This window comes from Dipodomys ordii, unplaced genomic scaffold (genome assembly GCF_000151885.1).
Source record: "Dipodomys ordii isolate 6190 unplaced genomic scaffold, Dord_2.0 Scaffold168, whole genome shotgun sequence".
Lineage (NCBI taxonomy): Eukaryota > Metazoa > Chordata > Mammalia > Rodentia > Heteromyidae > Dipodomys > Dipodomys ordii.
In genome coordinates, this window is record NW_012267384.1 from 1,098,289 (window position 1) to 1,122,628 (window position 24,340).

The following is a 24,340-nucleotide window of genomic DNA, read 5'->3' on the forward strand; positions in this document are numbered from 1 at the left end:
GAGAGATTTCATTTTCAGACATTTGTTTTCTGAATTACCTATATGGCTTGGAAAGATGAGCTGTTCTTTGAGACTCTTTCCACCTTACTATCAACATGGATCGAGATTAAAGAGCCAGGCCAAGTCCACATTCTTATTGTTTTTCTCACCCCTTTACATGATTACAGTTTTTAGGAATACAAACATCTGAAATCAAGTCTAATTTTTTATAATACATGTGTAAATAAATTGCTTTACCAACTGTGATTCCAGAACCAATTAGGCTGATGTACCTACCATTCCTAAAGACTACTCATGCTCACTTAAATGTTTATTGTTCTATGTTGAGCCCTTGCATTTGCATGAACCCTAAATATTACAAATAATCCTAGTAGTATGTCTAAATAATAAGAACATATCTAAGAATGTTATGGTTTGAGATATTGCACCTTATCTAGACAATGACTGTAATTAGCTTTAGATTTCTGTACCACTGATCTATCTGCCCCCTTCTCTTCCTCTTTCTTTTCTATGACTTTCTTTCTCCCTAAGAGTAACCTGACCAAACTGAATACTCAGAATATAACTAACCATTCTGACTATATACCTTAATTTTATTTATTTATCTATGTTTGGAGCTGGTACTGAGGCTTTTCAGACTGCACTTGGTTCAGTCACTTACAGCTAGTGTTCTACTACTTGAGCCATACCTCCAGTTCCAATGGTGTCCACATATGCAGAACTTCTTCCTTTTGCTACTACTTTCTTTCTCCCTAACAGTAATCTGGCCAAATAGTACACAGAGTATTCTTACTGTACTTTGATTTTGTAAATTCATTTACCATAACACAAAAATAGGAAGTGAAAAAAACCTCTCATACTCCTGGATTGAGAGAATTAACATCATGAAAATGCCAATACTGCCCAAAGCTATCTACCAATTCAAAGCAATACCCATTAATATCCCAACAACATTCTTTAATGAAATAGAAGCAATCCAAAAATTCTCATGGAATAATAGTAGACCCCCCAAATAGCAAAAATAATCCTTAGCAGGAAGAATAGTGCTGGAGAAATATCAATACCAAACTTCAAACACTACTATAAAGCTATAGTTATAAAACCAGTTTGGTACTGGCACAGGAACAGGCCCAAGGACCAATGGAACAGAATTGAAGACTCAGATATGATCCCACTGACCTATGGCCACCTAATCTTTGATAAGGAAGCCAAAATTATCAGATGGAAGAAAAACAGACTCTTCAACAAATGGTGCTGGCAGAATTGGCTACACACATGTAGTAAACTGAAGTTGAGATCCTTATATATCACCCTACACAAGAATCAACTTCAAATGTATCAAAGACCTTGAGGTAAGAGCAGAGATCCTGAAAATACTACAGGAAGGGATAGCGGATACTCTACGGCTCTTTGGCACTTCCTAAATAAAGATACAGAAACACAATAAATCAAAGAAAGGCTGGATAAATGGGACTGCAATAAACTGCAGAGCTTATGCATGGCAAAGGACATAGCTAGCAAAATAAATAGAAAGCCCACGGATTGGGAGAAGATCTTTACTAGCTATACAACAGACAAGAGACTCGTATCACAAATATACCTAGAACTAAAAAAATCAACCCCCCCAATAACCAATCTTCAAAAGAACAACTACCCCATTAAGTGGACTAAAGAATTAAAAAGAGACTTATCTGGAAAGGAAATAAGAATAGCCAACAAACACATGAAGAAATGTTCAACATTCTGGCCATGAAAGAAATGCAAATCAAAATCACATTGAGATTCTACCTCATCCCAGTTAGAATGGCCATTGCCAAGAAAACAAATAATAACAGATGTTGTCAGGGATGTGGCCAAAAGGAAACACTACTACACTGTTGATGGGAATGTAAGCTGGTTCAACTACTTTGGAAAGCAGTATGGAGGTTCCTCAAAAGGCTAAACATAAAACTCCCCTGTGATCCAACAATCCCACTGATCCCAAATGATCACAAACAAGGCCACACTAAAGCTACCAGCACAGCTATGTTCATTGCAGCATTATTTACCCTAGCTAAGATATGGAATCAACCCAGATGCCCCTCAGTAGATGAATGGATTAAGAAAATGTGGAATATATATTCTATGCTTCCACCAGAAAGAATGACATTACTCCATTCATAAGGAAATGGAAAGACTTGGAAAAAATTATATTAAGTGAAATAAGTCAGACCCAAAGAAACATAAGCTCCATGGTTTCCCTCATTTGTAATAACTAGTATATGTCTAGGATAGTCCTAGGAGAGAATCACAATAGCTCAATAGCTATGTACATATGACCATATAAAATGATGTTAATTGAAGTGAACTTCAAGATATGGAAACAATAGATCTTTTGTGTTGTTGACCTTATTTCATCAATGTACTGTATCAGGTTCTTTCTTTTTATTTAATGTTTTCATTTTCCCTTTCATTTATCCCCAGTAGTCAATGTTTTTTATTCTGGTACCCTGTAGATTTGGGGAAGGGAAGAGGAATAACAAAATGGTGAAACAAAGACAAAGGGTGACCGATGCAGCAATGATACTCACAAGACACTGTGTTGGAAATGAGCTTTACCATTTTGGGAGGTAGGGGGAAGGAGTGAGGGGGAGGGATAGTGGGAGAAAAATGAAGTAGTGGATAACAATGTTTGACAATAAATGTGCTCATTACCTTACTTGTTGTAATCCCCCTGTACAGCACCTTTACAACAAAATAAAATATAATAATAATAATAAAGAAATGCAGGGCTGGGAAGGTGGCTCAGTGGTAGAGCGCTTGCCTTACATGCATGAGGTCCTGGGTTTGATTCCTCAGCAGCACATAAGCAGAAAAAGCTGGAAGTGATACTGTGGCTCAAGCGGTAGGGTGCTAGCCTTGAGCTGAAGGGCTGAGGGACAGTGCCTAGGTCCAGAGTTCAGGCCCAATGACCGGACCCCCCCCCAAAAAAAAGAAATGCAACAGACATGAACCTTGTGTTTTGGGAATGTAAAGCCTAAAAAAATCATAATTTTTCATTCATTCTCAAACTTAGTACCAAGACCAAATCTACCACATTATTTATAATATGCACTTAATTAGTAATACAGAACTCATAGCTTAAACATCTTCAAGAGGCCTTTCTCAAAAAAGACACTTATGAGTATTAAAAAGGATAGTACTATTGCAATGAAGGTAACAAAATCCAAATATGTCAAGATTTATAATGTAGAAATGTTCTCCAGATTGAAACTTGGCACATATGAAGGAATTTTGAGTAGTTATTTATATGTGCATGATTTAAATATCTTGGGACTACTAGCATATTTGGTCCAAAGATTATAGCTTTATCCTAACTCAGGATAAAAAGTTTTTTTAATAAACAAGTTAATACTTCATAAAAATGTGTGTACATATGTACATGTAAATGTGTGCACCTAAACACATTTGTGTTTGTGTACTTCTCTCACAAACTGCTATTTCAATGGCTAAATAACAAAGTGAATATCACAAATCATAAATTTTCATGATTCAAATATCCACAGCATATGGGATCAAGTCCTTAGGCAAACAGTAAGTTCAGATGAATTTTAGAAGTATATAGATCTTTCTGGAGAAATGCTAGAAGAAAGTTTAGGGGTAAAACTAAAACCAACCCTAAAACAAAGAGTGTTAACCATGTTGGCTTTCTCTTAGCTTCAGAAAAAGAAAGGCATAAATATATACATATACGTGTGTGTGTATATGTGTCTATGTGCTTTGTGTCTTGCACAAATGAATTAGTGTAGAGTAGGAATATCACCTTCTTTCCTTTTAGCTAATGTTTAAGAATGCATGAGCTTCATAAATGCCCACTTTGTTAAAAATGTGCTTAGGAATGCTCTTCTGAGAACTGAAATTGCTTCCTTGACAGTGCTGGAAAATGGTTTCTTTACAAATGATATTCCTACAGAGAACCCTATTCCAGAAAACTCTTCTTCAGTAAGTCCCTTTGGCAATAATGGTCCACGAGGTTGAATCTTCCTAGGGAAATTCTGCCTTTAGTGCATCTCCCCAAAGGCATAAATATTTCCAGCTTTAGATTCCCCAAATCTGGCAGAATATAGAAGGCCCCTGTAAGGCTCAATATGACAACACATCCCCAGGTTGCTGATGTACTTAAGAAAGTATGATGGCTTTCACGGAACAGCCTAAGTTTGGCTGAAGAGTCAACCTAAGTCTAGTATGTTTTCTTTGCAGATGTACCATCTAATGGACCTACTTTTACGATCTTAACACAAAAAACTCATAAGGAGTGAAAAAAAGTGTTTTGGGAGGAATTCTACCCAAAGTAAAGAAGAAGATATAACAAATAGGCAAACAGCATATGCTAGAAAGACTATGGGCATTAGAACCTCCCAGATAAGGACTGGATGAATAAACCCAAAGTACAGGATTCAAAGCTGACTTATTTACTGAGTTACTAAGTTATTGATATGGTTCAACAAATATTTCTAGCTATTTGCCTTTTAGGAACAGGGGATAGCTGCATCCATTTTGGATTATCCAATCATATCTGGCAGAGATTTTGTGTTTTAACAACCTACACCTCCTCCATGTGAATAGAGCTCCCATTATTCTTTGCAATAGTTAGGGAATATTTAAGACGGTGTTTTTTCATTTGTTTGTTTTTCTACTTTGTCAATGTTTTTGATTTCTGTATGTAAGTGTATTGGTTTTGGTGAGGATAAGGGGAGCAAAGAAATGGTGGGACAAAAGGTGAACAAATGCAGCAGTGATACTCACTAAACACTATTTTGAAAGTGAGCTATACAACTTGTGGGGGGAAGGGGTCAGGAGGGAAAAACTGGGAGAAAATGAGGGAATTGGTGACAACACTTCAAAAAAATGTACTCATTACCTGACCTACGTAACTGCAACCCCTCTGTATATCACCTTTACAATAACAATACAAAAGAAAAAATGAAAATAAACCCTAAAGAAAAAAGAAGGTGTCTGCTGTAAGTCTGAATCCTGAAGACATGGCCAAACAGTCAATAGTCAATCTCTGATGGACATGTAGTAGGCATAAGAAATATAGCTTTAACCCTGAGTTTTGGTTTCTTTTTTAAATTATCTCAGTATACTCTAGCCTATTGTGAATGAGAAACTAATTCAGTATCTTTAAGGCTACTCACTTAAATCTATTTGTGTTTCAGTCTCAGAGTCCATGAAACAGGGAAAGTAATTCAGAATCGTTGTGAATCATTAGTTACAATGATATGATTAGGCACTGGCACAATCGAACAGTAAGATGTGTCCAAATTTAATGCCTTTCTCCTCATGTCATACTCATCCCATAGCACACAAACATATATGAACACACATGCTCAAAAATGAACATGTTTTCTTTTTCTTATCAAATGGTGAAAAAAAAAAACCAAAAACAGTTGTTCCCGGTCCCTTTCTTTCTGGATTTTTTTCCATTGCTTTCCCCTTTCTGGTGCCTTTCCATCTAAGCTAGATGCTAAGATTGGCTTTTATTTACTACAATATTATTCTCCAATATCTTGTCCTGCTAAAATATTAGCATTCAATATAGTACATTCTTGTTTTACTCTGAAAGAAATAAATCTTTGGATAGAGTTTAAGCCAGGCTGGAGACAGTTGGGTTGAACATTCTTAATATTCCAAGATGATGTCCACTTGGACATCACACACACAAAAAATCTCCTTTCCTCTACATTTAGATGTGGCTGAGAGACAAGGACCAAAAGACAAAAGACCAATGAGTTAATATATGAAAACATTATGATTGTACTTATTCTTTCAGTCCTGAATGCCTATCTCAAACAGTCCCAGAACTACTTCTGAAATACTAAAATATTATCTGGTAGCATCTAGTCCCACCTTCATGCTTTAGGAATACATAAGCAAAATTCTAATAAAAAGTAACAATGAAAAATATTAGAATCTTATAGCATAAAAACATCTTTTGTGATTGTGGTGATGATAACCAACCACTTCCTCATATAAATATACAGAATATTATTTGGCTGTACTGGGATTTGAACTCAGGGCCTCATGCTTACTAGGATGGCATATATCACTGAGCCAGACCACTAGCCCCCTTAGTTTTCAGCTTTAAACTATAGTATGATACCATAGTTTAAATCTACAGTACAGTTGTTTTTAAATAAAGTAACAACCCAGTTCACATTACAGTTTTCCATAGAGTTTAAGCACAAATATATAACATTTTCTAGCTTTAAAACTGATTAGTCAAATATGAGTATAATGCCCAAATAAATGATTTTAAAAATAGAAAAAAATGCTAAAATGTAGGTAGGAAACATTTCCATTTAAGTCACTGACCTGAAATATATACACAGTATTGAGTAGTTAAGGAGCCAAAGAAGGCAATAAATCAAACACCTTTTCTGATTAAAAATTTAAATCCCTCTCTATTTTATCAAATAAAAATAAGAAATAAATCTATAAATATCTGAGGCTAAAGCCAAAGCTCTCACCTTAACACAGAAGGGGGATATCACACATTTCCATTTCCCAAGAAGTTAAAGGTTATTTTTTTTTTGCAATTTAATCCAAAATTTTATTAGCAACTTCTAATGATTATCCTGATTGCAATTAATAAAATCCCTAACAGGTCAGCTCATTTAAGTGCAATCTGTAATCACTTGTATTTTAACATGATAGTTATTACTTATTACCCTGAAACCAAGCAGCACAATGAGATATTGATTACTTTTAACCTTTAGATCTACAGATTCAAGAAAGGTCAGAGGAGGGGAATACTCCGCCTTTCTTGTCTGGCAAACAGATAGCCTTCAGGAGAATTCAAATGATTCCCATTGGCCAAGTAGACCCAAGATTAGTTTATCCTCTGGGCTGACAAGAAATGATGATGCTTTTAAAAATAACACTGAGCACATATTTAGTGAAGTATTACATTTATATAACTAATAGACTCAGATGTGCTTCACATCACCAGAAGTCTTAGGCTGTTAACCCTTTAACATTCTCTGTTCAAGGAAGCATCTTTGTTGGACTGAGCTATTTGAGTGAGTGATTTCCTGTAGTACTTTTTATTGGAACAAACTCATCTCCTCCAACTGAGATCCTTTGGTAGCTTCCCAAAGGCAAATGCAATTATTGGCCACTGTTGACTACTAGCATTTCTTTTGATTTCCTTTTTCTATGACAGCATTAAAAATTTTTTTTTACTTTTGTGCCCCAAAAAAGCAATGAGTTCTAGGCATGGTCCAGTATAACCACAGACAAGAGAAATATAACTGTTATGTGTTAGATTAATTTGCAGAACACTTGGCATTATTATTGCCAAGTCGTCAAATTGTTCCAAGTTGTTCCGGAAGGTTGTTATTAATAGTATGTTTTCTGAGGAAAGTTCTGTCTACTTTTGGAACTGCATTTCTGTTGCCAAGGAAACTCCTTTAAGCACAGTTTTCTAGGAGCACACTGCTGCTTTTGTTTGCCAGTGTCCTATTCATATCATCTAAGTAAGCGTTTTATGTGTTCCAGCCTTCAGCCCTAAAAGTTGAAGGTTTAGCCCATTTAACTTGCCTTTTCATAGATAGCTGATTCTTGCTATGATTTTTTCCTTTCTCTTTCTCCCCACTTGTCACGCCCTACCTTCTTTGCAAATACTATCTCCCTATCTTCTTTCCATTCTTCCTCCAACATGCCCAACTCTGGCTAGTCAAGCCTTATTTAAAAACAAAAACAAAAAGACAGTTGCAATAGAGCAGATAGTTTTCACAAGTTTTTTTAAAAATAAATTAACTTTAATTTAAATAATAATTTCATAGGTTGTAGCATTAGTCCTTCAAGTGTTAATTATCTTTTCACTCTAAAATTAATGTAGTAATTTCCTACTGACTCCTCTATCCCGTTTATTGAAGTGCTGAGGAAAAACATGTCACTGAGTCTCTAGCCAGCCCTGTTGTTGTGATTAAGCGTGGTCACATGGCCTATCTCTGCCAAAAGGAGGGCCCTGAGAAAAGGTGACAAAGACAGTGATTTCCTGTCAGCAAAGAGTAAGACAGGGCTGTCTAGAAGTGATGCAAATGAGGGGAACTTTCCCCACAGCTTGTTTGATCCTCTCTAGGCCAGAGCCCGCCAGGCCAGGGAGAGAGCAAGCAGCACAATGCCACAGAGGCCAATGCACCTTCCGGACAGGAGCTCACCCTATAGAGACAAAAACTGCTGGCGGAGCTTCCCTTCCTTGCCCCTTCACACACACACACACACACACACACAACACACAACACACACACACACCAGAGCCAACTATTTCTTGGCATCCTAGCCTCTTAACATCCTTTCTTTTCTCCTTTTAAAAGAAGTGATTCAATTGGGAAGTATACGGTCCAGCATGAGCAGTGTTTCCTGTACTGTTCAGAAGTCATGTTCATCTTTTTCCTTTCCTAAACATTTACAGCCTCTCTCAAATTAAAAGAGAGAGACAGAGAGAAGAGAAAAATACATATATGTATTTTTTTCAAGAATTCATACCACTCAGTGATTCGTCAAAGCTCAAATTAATATGACAGTTAATCTAAGGACTTTTTGAACTTTAATGAAAATGGAACAACAAATTCATTTCTAGATAGCAGTGGAGACAGCCTAGGTTTTTCCATCCTGATCACTTTAAAAATGACTAGATAATGTTATTTGAAATGTTATAATGATTTTAAGCATATTCTTCTTATCTTAATGGAGTTTTAATCTAACATACAATTAGGCTATACAATTAATCTATTGAGTAAGAGGTGAAAAATTATCACAAAGTTCCTATGCCTAATATTTCTAGCACATTTTTACCTTGACTATTTCAATAACTAGTAATTTGTTTCATTTTGAACAATCAAGGGAAAGATGGAAAACTTGGTAATGAAATTCCAATATAAGGCCTAATTAACAAAATTTAATTTTTGAAGCATATCTATTCTACGAACTAACATATGAAAAATAAAATTTAAAGTTAATAGAATTTTTATTCTATTTTAAGCCTTGATTGCATGACCTGGATTTGAAAGCAGAAGAGCACTACATTTTTAGAAGCTCAAGTTCTTTCATAAGGATATCAAGTAACATCTGAAACTACTTACATCAATTCAGTCCAGAAAAAAAATTAAAGGTTTATTCCTGAGGGTTGAAATTTATGAATTTATAAAATATAGGCAAGGAGTGATTAATCTGTTTTCTATGATCGGTTCATATCTATGACAACAGCATTTTGGCACCAATAGGTATAAAGTAAAAAGTCCACCATGTCCTATTTATTTTCTTTTCTTCTATATTTCTTATTTCTCAAGATTGCTAGCTCTATTGCATATATATTTCTTTTAAGAGTCATAATGTTTGTCTTTTGCTATTCACTCAAATTCTCAAGTAACATTTTCCTCTATGCTCTTAAATTTTACTCTCTCTTGCCATAATCCAATACTTTGTAAGTCATTCATTTATTAGCATTGACTTTGTAAAGCCTTTTAAAAAAAACTCTTTGTCCATATACCTGTTATTTTAATATACTCATGTGTTTTGCTTGGTTAGCTTTGTATTAACTAACTTTGATGCTATATTTTTCTCACTCTTCTAATAACCCCCTCTTTTCCAACACATACTATTGATGTCTTCTTTTAATTAATCCCATCTGGCCAAACTATTTTCCAAAGGACTATCTTTTGGTAAGAGCTGTAACTCAGAGACTCTAAAATACTACAACAGAGTCAAGAGAACTCTGAAGTAGTTCACATGTTTGAAGCATTATGACATAAACTTGTTCATAAGAATTATCTAATTCAAAAGGTCTATCATACTATTCGAAACCCTTATATTAAAAAATCCTAAAAGACAATGTTTTCATACCTCAGTGTCAAAATAATGTTCTCGAAAGAAGTATTATGGTTCTTCTTATGGCAAATGGGAAGTATGCAGTTAAGTGCATTTCCCTCTTTGCTTTCACTACCAGGAAATTCAAAATTCAAAATTTTAATATTATTTTCATTAACCATGTTGGACTTTACTGACTAGGCATGGGCATATTTATATTTTAGAAGTATTCTTTTGAGATGGGGCTTAGCTATGTTGCTCAGGCTGACTCTGAACAACTGTGCTCAACTGATCATTCCACTTCACCCTCCCTAGTAGCTGAGACTGCAGGCATGTCCCACTCTACCCAGTGGATTGTTTTTTATTTCTAAGTAACTTCACGTGGATGTTATAAGTGACCTCAAATCTTAGAAAGATAAAAAGGTAAATAATATGTTTAATAACTACTGTATTATGTAAAATGAAGTCTTTTCCTTTGTATATGCAGGACATTTGGATACTAATTATGCTAATGGAGAAATGTAAAGTAAACCTGAATTGTTCCCATAAAATGCAGAATTAATGTAAAATTAAGTATAAAATTTCAAAATGAGTTCTCTAGAATTAAAAAGGTCCCAGTGTGGCGGGTATTTATTTCATATTGTTAAGCTGGAAGAGTTATTTTTGACCTCTTAGAAATCCTAAAGTTAGTATTTTATCGATGTGGAGCAACCAAGGGATCCACTCAAGGAACGAATCTACAAATTTAGTATTTTAGTGAGCTTCCTGCTATCTGAAACAACTCTAGTGCAATTGTAACTATCATCACAAATACTGCAACTTCTGCATTTGGCCCTTGGCATCAACCCTTGGACTCTGGAATGGCACATCAATAGGGATCCTTGCGAGTTCTGTGATCTGCATGTAGGTAGCACTGAATCATCAGTACTTGGCGCAGAGGTCAGTGGCCCCAGACAGGACACACTTTTGAAGTACTACAAGTCAGCTGTGAAACTGACCTGTACTGACTACTGGGGAGGACGGGACAGCAGTGACAGCAGCAGCAGCTGGAGAAGCAACTCTCTGATCACTGAAATATGTCCAGGTCACTTCAGTCTATAAAATTTATAGGATGGGGAGGAGGTGATTGAGTTTCCGCAACCCAAGAATAATGCCACCTTTGATCTGCAGAAAGGAAAAAGAATGGAGCTCTTCCTTTGCTAGTGGGTTTTAAATATTTCTCCATTAATAGTTAATGCACATGCAGACCAGCAGAGTGACAGCTCCTTGTGATTATGAATTCTGGCTTCGTAACTCTAGTCCAAATAGGAGCTGAACTTTAAGAATTGCAGTGGTTACTTTTGACAAATTAAATTGTTCTACTTAGGAAGGTAGAAAGAATGAAGAGAAAGAAAGTGAGATGGTGGAAGCAAATTCTTCTTGGAAGCAATTCTTAGACCAAGTTAGTGAAAAGGAGCAAGGACAATGTTTGCATTTCCTAGGTTGTCCATGGTGCCAGTGTTTATTAGAAAATAGGTAAGGGAAGTTCCTGCTTAGAGGTAAAACAAGATAGAGTAGGGAAAATATTGAGAGTATGGTTTATTGTCTCTGAACAAGGAAGAAAATATATTCAAGGGAATGATTAAATTTTAATAAGAATTGGCTTGCTCTAAAAACTCCATGGCTTATTATTAATTAGAAAGGAGTCTTAAATTTATAGCAATCTGAAAAATATCAAGAAATGATTTTAACTGAAAATGTACTTCAAAAATCATAGCGGAGGGGCTGGGAAGGTGGCTTGGTGGTAGAATGCTTGCCTTGCATGCATGAGGCCCTGGGTTCGATTCCTCAGCACCACATAAGCAGAAAAAGCCGGAAGTGGGGCTGACACTCAAGTGGTAGAGTGCTAGCCTTGAGCTGAAGAGCTGAGGGACAGCGCCCAGGCCCAGAGTTCAGGCCCCACGACTGACCCTCCCCCCAAAAAAAATCATAGCAGAATTAAGGTTTCTAAATTGTGTAAGGTTGTGTCAATGTGTTGCCTATCAATACCAATGATTTTCCTTGTGTATTTTGCTTTAGATAAACAAAATATCATAACTATCCCAACTCGGGGAGATCTGAAGAATTGATAAGCCTAGGGTATTTATCTGTATTTGCATATCTATAAGTTAAAGGGTGGTGATTTTTCTAGTAAAGATAAGAATAGTAAAATCCATAGATAGTGTCAGTAAAGTAGTATTGCCTACTGTTGAAAATGCTAAGTCGGCTTTACTCTCTTACTACTAAGAAAACTTACTATATTCTCTCTAACCTGACATTTCCAGATGTATACCATGGAGATCAAGTTAAGAGTATAGGAATGCATGAATAGGAGTCTCAGTGTTCAGATCAGTGACAGGAAAGGAACTAGGTTATAAAATACTGAGAACCACACAGGGAAATGAAAACAAATTTTCAAAAGCATTGATGGTAGAAATATGATTCAGGAAGAGTCCATAGTTTCCTGTGGTGGTACCATCACTCAGATGAAGATCTATTAGCTCTATTTCCATACTTGAGTTTTTAAGGTTTTCTTTTTTTGCTAGACGTTCAACCCAGGTCTCAACCATACTAGGCAAGGGCTCTAACACTAAGCTATACCTCACCCACTTAATTCTATTTTTATTTTTTTTAACTTGGCAAGGCAAAGTTTACTTCTGCAGAAGAGCTTGCCATCAGCCAAATTCCAACAAGCAAACACACAGAGTAGACCAGCTGCTCCCAAATTTTAAATTCAATTGTTAGTTTCACAGCAATCAATTATAAAATTTATATATAGAGAGAGAATACAAATGTTAGGCATTTGTCTTGGTGTTGCCAAGTGTTTTGAGAAATGAAGATGATACAGATAAGTTAGTACAGATTGAAATCACTATAAGATGGGTTGAATTGTCACATGACTAAGGAACATGACTAGCAAATTTTCTGTAGTGGAAAGGATGGTCCCACAAACTAATAAAAGGTTGCTTGCTCCAAATATCAATGGTGCTCTTAACAAGGATTGAAGATAAGCAATAACAAGATCAACAAATATAAAGATGAAAACTGATTAAAGAAGCTTCAAATAGTATTTAAAGCCTAACTCGAGGCTCATGCCTTAATCCTAGCTACTCAGAAAACTGAGTTATGAGGATTGAAGTTTGGAGCCAGATTGGGCAAGAAAGCCTGTAAGACTTTTATCTCCAATTAACTACTGAAAAAACTGGAAGTAAATCTTTGGCTCCAGTGATAGAGGATAAAAGCTCAGAAATGTCTTTCAGTCAACTGAGTTCAAGGCCAGGACTGGTACACAGAAAGTAATAATAGTAATAATAAATAAAACCCCAAAAGGCCTATTGTCCATTTGGGAAAGCTTTACTCCTTCAAGGATCATGTTAATCAATAAGCTACAAATACTACACAACCCATCAGTTGATTTCTGGAAAAGCAGAAGAAAACAAAAGAATGGAGTACTAGAAACTTTGGCCTACCAAGAAATCTCTAAGAGATTCATGGGGAAAACTTGAGATTAACCATGTCACCCATGTCAGTTTTCCTAATTCAGAAGCCACTCTAATTTCTAAATGACTTCTTATTAATTACCTTCAGATTGCTTTGGAGGTTTCAAAACATTTAGAATAATGTGGGAGCTCATGTAAAAGGCCTTACAGACCTATAGCATTTCGAACTCAATGTTTCATTTTCCTTCTAACCCAAATGAAAACATGAGTCATGATTTCAAAAACCACAGTATGGAAAATGTTGGGTTTTTTTAATACTATAATCCATAAGTACTGAGTGGGTGGAATAATGACCTTCAATATGCCAGGACGGAATTCTCAGGCAAAGCACTTACAAGGAAAAGAAGACTGCATGTTTTGTTCAGTGATTTCCCATTAATTGTGATGTAAATTACATGGATGTGATTTTGACAAAGAATAGCACTGTTTCTGAAAAATAGCGGCTTATGTGCAAAACAAAAATTCATCAAAAAGAAAAGAAGTGTTACTTTGGCATTGTGGGTACAATAAGTTCTGAGACAATGGCTTAGAAAGAAAATATTTTTCTATCACTAAGTTAATATAGATTTATAAGCATTTTTTGCATTCCTTGTCCTCACATGAAATGTGAAATCACCTAGTTTTAACTAGTTTGAGACTATTACTCTAACAATATGTTACTCTACAAGATATATTGGATAGCCTTGTTGTTAATGTGGACAGCTATCCATACAAGAAACAGCTAACAGTTAACAAATGGAATCAATGTTAGAAAGAATTCTTAAGAGAATAAAATGTCCCCATTTGCTGAGTCCCTGGGGAGCTTATATCTTCTCTTAACTAAGATGATTCCTGGGGGACACTAATTAAAGTCTACGAGGTTCCCCAAATATATCAACATCTCTCTTTACAGGATGTTAAAGGTAAAATAAGTTTTAAAGAAAGGTAACTTAGAATGGTAAGATTAAAGAAGAAAATCAGGTAACTTTTATTTGACCTTGAATGTACTTTTTAATTCCATAAGAAATTTTAAAAAGCTAGAGGGTAGTTGTTTCTTGTCATTATACTGTTGCTGATTCTGTGGTTAGTTATTAATTTTATTTTTTATGATTCACAATCTGCTCTTTGAAATATGCCATATGCTCAAAGCAATTCAAGGATGACAACTGTCAGAATTACTCCAATAAAAATTGCCTAAATGAGGAAGATTTACTGCACTCTGATATTTCAGTAGAAACTCCCTCTTCCCTCCCCAGCAGCTTTTTCAGACATTATGAATTTGTAACCATTTTTTTTTTCAAAATCAAATGGTTGTTTGGTGAGAACTTCTGAGACTACTGGTAAAATATACTCGGCTAAAGGTAATTACCAGACCAGAGAAGCACTATAGATAGTTATCAGATAGAATGCCTGTAATCAATATGTATGTTCTTAGCCAGTGTTCTTAAATCATATGAAAATGTAATGACTTAATGTGACAATGTTTCCTTTATGTATCATTAATAAACTTTAACTTGGTCAAGCTCTGTACTCTGGTAGCAGCAAGCCAAAATAAGGCAAATTCCTTTATTTTTCCCTCTAGGAAGATCTGTGAGGTGGATATAATCCACCTGAGTGTTTCAATCAAAACACATTTTGTTAAATGTTACCAGTCCATTTATCCTTCGTTTTGTTTCAGTCTATTTATTAATGCAGTTTCATTTAGTGCTATTCATCTGAAAGATAAATCTTTGTCCTTCTATAGAATTACACCAAATAGAATGTGATAAAGGGAACTTTCTTGCAATTATGATGTCGGTACAGCCTGTCAGCACACAAGGGATGGAAATGAGTTTGGGGACAGGGAAGGGAATTCTAATAGACATCATGATATATACAATGAACACAAAGATATCCTGAGAGAGACAGAGAGAGAGAGAGAGAGAGAGAGAGAGAGAGAGAGAGAGACTTGTCAGGCTAATCAGATCTTCCACAGCAAGGTAAAAGCAAGAAGAGTAGCTCTAACCTTGTAAAGATGCTGCTGCTGCTCCTCTGACATCATCAGGTCATGGCTGTCCATCACAAGGGACTCCATGTCAATCAGCCAATCCCAGAGCTCCTGATATTCTGAATCAAAGTCCAGAAGCCTGAAGATAAGGGACAAAATGTATTATGCATAAATACAATGTAGTTGTTAAAATCTCATATTAGAATAATATATTCTTGAAAACTCATGCTGTTCCTAGGTGAATACCTATAAAAAGAGAAGGAAAAAAAATCTCTGTGTGGTTACACAGTGGGCAAAATAGGAACTCAAGGCTGTAACACTGTCACCTCGATTTTGAAAACATAACATGTAATTCCAAAGCTCTTACCTGAGACATATCATAGCTATTTCCATTTGCTGTACTTTATGAACAAAATGACCAGACTACGTCCTTGAAAAAGAGCATTGCCATTTAACAGACTGAAAAATGGAGGGTCAGTGATTTGTTAGAGGTTTTACAGTCTGTGATTTGGGGTAAGAATAGCACTTTCAAATTTTGTACTGCTCTGTTGCCTAAAAGACTTTTGATATATTTGATATCTCAATAGATTTCTGAGTAAATCAGTAATTTAACTAATTTTTCTAGGATGGTAAGAATGTACTTCTAAATCCAAAATATTATTTTCATTAGAAAATGACTCAATCATTTATCTTGTCTCTCTGCTGTCTATCTGCCTATTGCTGCAAACATATATCCTACATTTATTGTCATGGATGGGTAGTCAGCATTTCAGCTTAACACTCAGAGATAGGCTTGAGTGACTCTGGTAAGCCAGTGAGAACCAGTGGCAGATCCAATATTAGACAGGTGTTCCCCACAGACATGTAGGAAACAAAGGTAAGGACAGGAAGTCAAAACAATGAATCTTTGAATAGCCAGCAATCATTAAAATTCAAAGGAGGATCACTATGGTTTTCAACAAAATAAATCATTAGAATAAGGAGCTTAAAAGGATTAATGTGATTCTCTATTGAAAGCCTGGTGAATAAGTAAAGCCCGGATTCTTCTAAAACACTGTGATCAGAAAATGAAAGTGCAAGATGAAAAACTATGACTTTGTCCTCCTTCCTCCACGCCCCTCCCCAATGTCTCCCTAAAAGAAATACTAGTCTTATCAAACTGTGACGGGGCAGTACTTACAAAGCAGTGGTCTCAGATGTGAATACGGATTTTTCAATTGAGAATTTTATTACTACCTTGCTCCTGTCTTTCTACATTAGATGCCTTTCTAGGTTTATTAACTCATAATTTAATCTTAATAGCCCTGTCAAAAAATTTAAGGTGTACCTGTTGATAGGGAGACTAGATCTAGAACTGTTTTATTTTAATTACTTTACCAAAATTATAAAGATCCCTGATTAGGAACCTAAGTACCCAAGGGCAAGGACCACCACTGGCTAACATGTGGAAGTGATTAATAAGTGTTTAGTGAATGCCAATTATGAGTATAGTTGATGTAGTCAAAACTTTCAGTAGCTCGATGGTGGCTTCAGTGTGCATATTGGCATAACTTCTTGAAATGATTCAGTAGTTGGGGGAGAAGATTAAAATTCTGCATTTCTAACAAGGTTAGCATGATTTAGTCCACAGACCATGCTTGGAGAAACAAGAACTTGCAGTATATATGTGAAATCTGAACTAGTATTCAATTGCAAAATGCTAAGACAAAAAAAAAAAGACATACATCCAGCATAACAGGAACAAATAAGCCCCTGGGGGTTTTCTGTTAATTTTGTGCCTACTGGGAATAACTAATAAGCACTGGCTTACAGGGAAAAAAAATCCTCTTCAATCTATTTGGAGAACAAGAAGGAAATACAGGTCAAAGAAGCAGGCAAGTGCATCCTCTTTTCTCTTGGTCTTCTAAGATCTAGAAAGGATGCAGGTGAGAGAGGTAGAAAGGAAGGCTGAGAGTAAAAATAGGCAATTCCATTTCCTACTATGAACTCTAAGAGGACATTGCCTTATGTGATATCTCCCCAGCACAGTCAGAGACACAGAGGCAGAGAGAGACAGAGAGGGAAATACAGAGAGACACACAGAGAGACAGAGACAGAGACAGAGGGACATCAAGATAGTAAGGAAGAGAAAGAACAATCTGTTTAAGATTCCCTTGGCTACTTTGTTCTCTAATCCCTCCCATCCAACAAAGACTCCAAGGTTCCTGAAAGCTGAACTGGTAAACTTGACAGGAGCATTGCCATGGTAACAAGGGTGCAGTCAACCCAAGGACAACTAGATGGGCCTCTGAAGCCAGACCTTAGAGAGTTGTTAAGGCCAATGAAGGCTAAGATGAGGCTTAGTCAGCAAGAAATTCCACTGGGCCTGAGTATGCCAAGAGATAACAAAAACTAGATCAACCACAGCCATATGCAAAGGGGAAAAATGCCTTGGATAAGAACACATTTCAAGAAATTAAGGCAGCCTACATTCAAACGTTGTGTTAAGCCAGAGAACTCCATTGTACTCCAGAATCATAATGTCAGGTAAACCTTTATGATGTTTAAATATTTGTTTGTTAATATGTCATCTTAGAAAACAGAATGAAAAGGAACAAGAAATCTAAAAACCAGAACACTGATCTCAAGATCCTATTCCTTAAGGAGACTATTCCCCAAACGAATGTTGAATAACTAGGGGGAATACAAAGTGCTTAAGTGTCAGAACTCTTAAAACAAAATTTTCCTGGTTTTGCAAGTAAATATGAATATATAGTGTATCATAACTACCAAGAGAAAATGGAAAAGGTTTGTTTTCCTTTTGCACGTGTGTAGAATAGAAAAAAAATCTTTGATTATGGTTGAGCAATTTAAAGGCAAGGGATGAATTTATTATCTTTGTATCCCCAGGGTCCAGCATGGCACCTGGAAAATGGTGATGAATGAATTAATTAATAATGCAATAACTTATTAACAATGAAAGAGACAACTTTGAGTGAGCAAGAAATACTTCAGAAGAGAAGCATGAATGGAGATAAATAATATGACAAAACCAAAGCCACCAGTGCAACAGGGACAGAGTTGTTCAGTCACTCTGTAGATGAGGTTTTGAAGTTTCAACATATGGTAATAATGCATTTGTTTCTTAAGAGAATCATATGTAGTTTATGCAGAGCTACTCAGTTGCCCTCCTAGGCGTTACCTTCTTCTCTTCTCTGAATGAAAGTTAAAGAAAATTTATAAGCAAAAAGATTACTAATGGCAAGATTATAAACAAATAAAAAATATATGCAGGACAATAAAATTATCTAAACCAAGGAAATATATTCCCTGGTTCTTTACTATGTTTTCTATATCTATTATATGCCACCTAGGTTCTTATAACAAAAGCCATTTCTTCTAGTAAGAATACAGTGAGTACCCAATCTACACTGTCAGAAGTAAGTAAGCATAATATAGACATTCACCATTTCTCTAGACTATTATCTTTATTATTAAGATATTTGTGTTTGACATTGGATTTATTAGATACAAGGTTTTGATAAATACAAGGCTTTGTTAGGAAATTAATTGGTAATATATTTTGTTTCACTGGTGTAGCATCAATATCAGCATTCTAAAAACAAATTAGCACAAAATCTTGAAATGGAAAACAGAAAAAACTTTATTATTTTTATTTTTTGTGCTACTGGGGTTTGAACTCACAATTCATTTCTTGAGCCATTCTCATTAGCCCTTTTTGCTTTGATTATTTTACACAGGGCCTTACTTACATAATACTCCTATTAAAGTGACAGATACATACCACTGCACTGAGATTTTTTCTGGTAAGATGTAGTCTCACAAATATTGTGTCCACTTGGCCTCAAACTGAATCCTCCCAATTTCAGCCCTGCAAGTGGTTAGGACTATAAGCATGAGCTATCTTGCCACACCAATTTTAACATTGTCCACATGGTATTAATTAACAACCTTATAAATGACCTGATATTTTTCTAAATGTAGTAAAACCAAATATATAATTTTGGAGAAAATCAGAACTATACTATTGAATTTCTTTGTTGATTGTTATAAAAGCACTTGAAACAGCACAATTTTATGTGAACATTATTTTAGAATGCTTCTAAGATAAAGGAGCAGTTTTTATGCTCATATTATCTGCAAAGGTAATTAGTTTCAAGTTATTTTATATAAGACAATATCCTCTAGGCAAAGTGCCAGGTAAGGTATATAGGTAAGCCATATAGTAGTGAGTCTATGAAGGTACCATATAATTAGTTAGCAGTTCTATATCCCCTTAAATAATATTCTAATTTTATCAGCTAAACTCAGAACCAGATTTATTTCTAAGATTTTTAGTCTCTGTTTTTAGGAGGGAGAAAGGTGATAGAAATTGTGGAAAATACCCCAGGCTCTTCAGGGATTACATTCTTATGACTATATGAACTATTCTTTTGGAGGTGCTTTCCCCATAAAATTTTCTTTGTATTTATGCTTGGGTTTATTATAGCAACCCATTTACTTTCTTTGTGTAATCTTCTTGATTAAAAACAGGCTTGAAAATATACCTTTTTATTACTCTATGAATATTTACATCCTTCATGAAAGTATAAGCATTATATCACTTAACTTTTCATATTCTTCCTTTATATTGTCATATAGCTAATCTTAAGTAGGCTCACAGTAGAAGTGGGAAGAGATGTAGTTTCTGTTTGTTTCTCAGTGCTAGGTGTCTAGATTGGGGGCCGGGGGGATTGTGTTTTCTAGGCAAGCAATCCACCCTCGAGGTGCACCTCCAGAGTCAAGAATTAGACATACTGTTGTAGGTATAATATTCCCATTTTAGATAGTTTAATCATAAAATACAAAATTCTCATAGCTCAAAGGCACTTTTGTTAGGTAAATGTAGAACTATAAATGTATTTTATAATCTGAGTAAATAACAGAGGGACAAAGCCATAGACTGTAATGTTTTATTTAAAAATTTTTTATCTTATTTTTGCCAGTCCTAGGACTTGAACTCAGGACTTGGGCACTCTGCTTGAGCTTTATTTTGTGGAAGATGAGTGTTCTAACACTTGAGCCACAACACTATTTCCAGATTTTGCTGAATGGTTTATGGGAGATAAGAGTCATTGTTTTTAATGTACTATGTGATTTTTTTTGTTGTTTCCTTTGTATGTTCTTCCCCCAGTTGTCACTGGTACCCTGCATTTTGTATATACATTTGTGTAATTTGGGTAATGAAGGGGAATAATAAAATGCTGAAACAAGGACACAGGATGACCCATTTCAACAATGATACCCACAAGACAGTATATTGGAAATGAACTTTACAGTTGGAGTGAGGGGGTTGAGGGAGGAGGGAGGGAAGGGATAGTGGGAGAACAATGAAGGAGGGGGTAACAATGCTCAACAAGAAATATACTCATTACTTTACTCATAGAACTGCAACCTCTCTGTACAGCATCTTTACAATAAAATAAAATTTAAAAAAAAAAGAGTCTCACAGACTTCCCTGCCTAGGCTGGCTTCAAATTGCAATCCTCGGATCTCAAGTATCTAGGATTTCAGGTGTTGAGCCACCAGCACCCAGCTTATTTTTTTGTGTTTATTTCAAAGTTTGTGTTTAACTACTGTGAATGACTGTCAAAAACATTTCCTAGCATCTTGTCCCCCATTCTACTCTGTTCATTTTTTTAAATTCCAGAGCATTTCATCAAAGACATAAAATCCGATCAAGCTTATTTAGCACCATTTTTCTGCAGACTATATGACAATATATTATTTGTGAGGTCAGAATAGTTTAAGAAGTAAACTCTTCCTCTAATACCTGATGGGAGTTATATTTCACTAGCTAAGTGTTTAATACATAAATGCATTCAGCCTTTGGTATTTAAAGTGAGCATCATTAACTCAACATTTCAACTAAACTTTGCTTAAACGATAAAGTTTCACCCAAGTGAAATCAATAGGAGGTGTGTATGAATATATGAGGTTTCAGCTTGACCCACAAAGGAATTTTGATTAAAACAGACAACCAAATTAAGAAATCACCAAAATGGATTGTTTTTTAAAGAACAGGTAACACCAAAAAGCCCTCCTAGCTTTTCTATTGTAGGCTGAATAGTTTTATACATGCACACATATATATATAATATATATATAACATGTCTTTTGTATACTTAATGGTTAAATTTTACACTAACACATCTAAAATCATCAGACTGACTCCTGAAATACCACCTTGCCTATTCTGGGATTTCTATTAAATGATCCAATTTTCCTAGCCTCTTTAGCATATTGATTCCTTCCTCAAATATTCACTAAGTATTTACTGTTCACATTATTTGAGCAGGGAAGTTTGCCTCTGGTTTTCACAAAAAGGCACTAAAGGAAGTAGGAAAAAAATCTTCAAAAATATAGTTTAAATATTTTATTGAAGTAAAAGACTAACAATAGGCCTGAATTTCCCATCATCCTCTACATCATGTGGCATGTAATCACAAAAAGGAGACTTACCAGTTGCACCTAGTCCAATCATAATATCATTAAAGAATAAAATTTAGCCTTCCAGACATGGAATCCAATATGCACAGTTGCATATAGAATCCTTTTCCACTAAACATTTTAAACTGTGGACACTAATTTACTATTTTGAATGAAAATTCATGAGCAACTTCCTCATGAGGAAAAGAAGCCCGACTTTGCCATTAATAAATGAAAAGGAGGAGAAACCAGAGGAAGATGGCGGAGGAGAAGCTGGAGACTAAACAAACTCTCACATAGAAACAAGTGTTAGTGTTCAGTGAACAATCCTAGCCTAGAGCATCACACCAAGTGTGCCATCACAGTACAGAGAGTTTGGCCAGAGAGGGAAAATCTAGGCAGCTTGGTCAAGGAGACAGATCTGAGCACTTGCCAGTAGCTGCAGCTACCGTGGCTATGGCAGCTGCGGCCGCCATACCAACAGAGAAAGTCCAAGAATTGACAAGGAGCAGAAATCTTCATCCTGCTGATCACAGACCAGGGATGGTCCAGGAACCAAGAATCTGGCGTGAGTAGAAGTGACATCCTCACTCCTTCTCATGGAACCACCACTGTGGGAAGGCAGCTCCTCCCCCACCACCAGAGAAGATTCCATCTTTGAAACTGACAAAGACCAGGCCAAGCAGCTAGCTCCAACCCAGGCCTTGGAAGAAAACAAGTAGAGCCATTAGCAGGTCACTGGAACCTGACTTGACCTGACCAGCCAGACTCAGCTCCACCCAAGGGAAAGTCACCTCCTGGCCCCAGGCAGAGCAGCTTTGCCCACCGAGGAGTGACTCTTCACTGGATAAACAGAGCCAGAAGCTGCCCCTTCTCACTGCAGCCTAGAGAAAAATGGAAACTCAGTAAACATAAACTCTGAGAAGGGCTCCAGGCTGGGCTCTGTGAGTGTCTCAGGAGCTAGCCCCTCAGGAAAAAGCTACTGCTTGCTGATAGGCCTCAACCCTACCCAGAACCTAGCCTCATCACAGCAACTCCAAACTAGAGGAAACAGCCATCCCCCTTTTTGTGATACTCAAAGCAGATCTCCCTCTCACTGAACTAGCCTGGAAGGAGGATCACAAAGTCCTGGGTAAGGCAGTTGTCTGCCAGCTCAAACAAACTGACTTAAGAAACCAATCCAGCCACAGGAAAACCAAACACCACAAGCAGACCAGAGACTCCACCAAGAGACTGGTTACAGACACAGGGGAGATACAAGATCTCCCCCTGCCCCCCCAAAAAATAATAAAAATAATAAAAACAAAGAACTCTTTTTCTACCTATTCATTACTATTTTTTAAAATTGTTTTCTATTTTTTTCTTTCATAGTTTTATTTTAGGAGTGTAGGTATGTGTATGTGCTTTTTAAAAAATCTCTTTGATCTTTTGGTGCTTTTTATTCTTTTTCTTTATTTTTTCTTTTATCTTTCTTTCTTTTTTGCATGACTTAATTGCTGTTCTGCTCATCCCCAGATATATACCATTGTTGATTATTAGACCTTATCCAAAAAATTATTACTCAATTCACACGCTTTTAGGCTTACCTTCTTTAATAGTAGTATTTTTATACTTACATAACTTTCAAGCATTCCAATTTTAAGAATTTTTATTTTTTATTTTTTCATTTTTCCTTTTTATCTTTCCCCTCCTCTCATCCTATCCTTTTCTTCTCTCAATATCATTTCTTTATACTTATATAATTTTTAAGTGTTTCATTTTTTAAATTTAACTTTTTATTTTTCCTTTTTGTTCTTGTTTCTTATCTCTCTCCTATCATTATGTCCAATCCATTTCCCTCTCTGTGATTAGGACTTGATTAAATTCACTTTCCTTATACCTCTCCACATCCCTCTAATCCTATTTTTCCTCACAATTCTCCTTAAACCTAATAATTTCTCATTGGTCAAATCCCTCTTTGGTATTCTTAGCCCATTAATCCATAGTTGTTTGATGTTGAACAGATTGTATGTGTTGAACTAGATTGTATCTGAAGCCATTTTGATTGTGCAACTACTGGACTCTGGTTGATGCTTTCCTCAATATAGTATTCTAGCACAAAATTGGTGTTACTTTCATACCAAATGGGCAGAACATGATGGAAAAACACAAGAAAAATGGCAAGCCCAGGTATCTCAACTCCTACTCATGATAATCAGGTGACAGAACAGTTAATGAATAATCCAGAGGAGAGTTCCCAAAGACCTCTACAAACACTACTGATAAGCATGGTGAATGAAAAGATTGAAAACCTGCAAAGGACTCAATGTGAGCATGATAGAAAGCAACACAAGGCAAACCAAAGATTAATACAGGAATTTCACAAGCATGTTGAGGCTAACCAAAACTTACTACAGGAATCTTGTGAGCATGAGGAAGCTACTCAAAGATTAATACAGAAAATGCATGAAAAGGTTGAGAACAGTCAAAGAGAAAGACAGGAATTGCATGAGCAGGCTGAGAACAGTCAAAGAGAAAGACAGAAATTGCATGAGCA

At 35.9% G+C, this 24,340-nt stretch overlaps 1 protein-coding gene across 1 annotated transcript in view; it reads right to left on the bottom strand.

Annotated features, from left to right (window-relative positions):
• The window catches only part of Akap6 (A kinase (PRKA) anchor protein 6), a 465,374-nt gene that overhangs the window by 110,000 nt on the left and 331,034 nt on the right, over nt 1–24,340 (bottom strand). Inside the window, exon 9 of the mRNA XM_013033451.1 lies at nt 15,355–15,475. Coding sequence (XP_012888905.1) covers nt 15,355–15,475 — 121 coding nt within the window. The remainder of the gene's footprint in view (nt 1–15,354; nt 15,476–24,340) is intronic.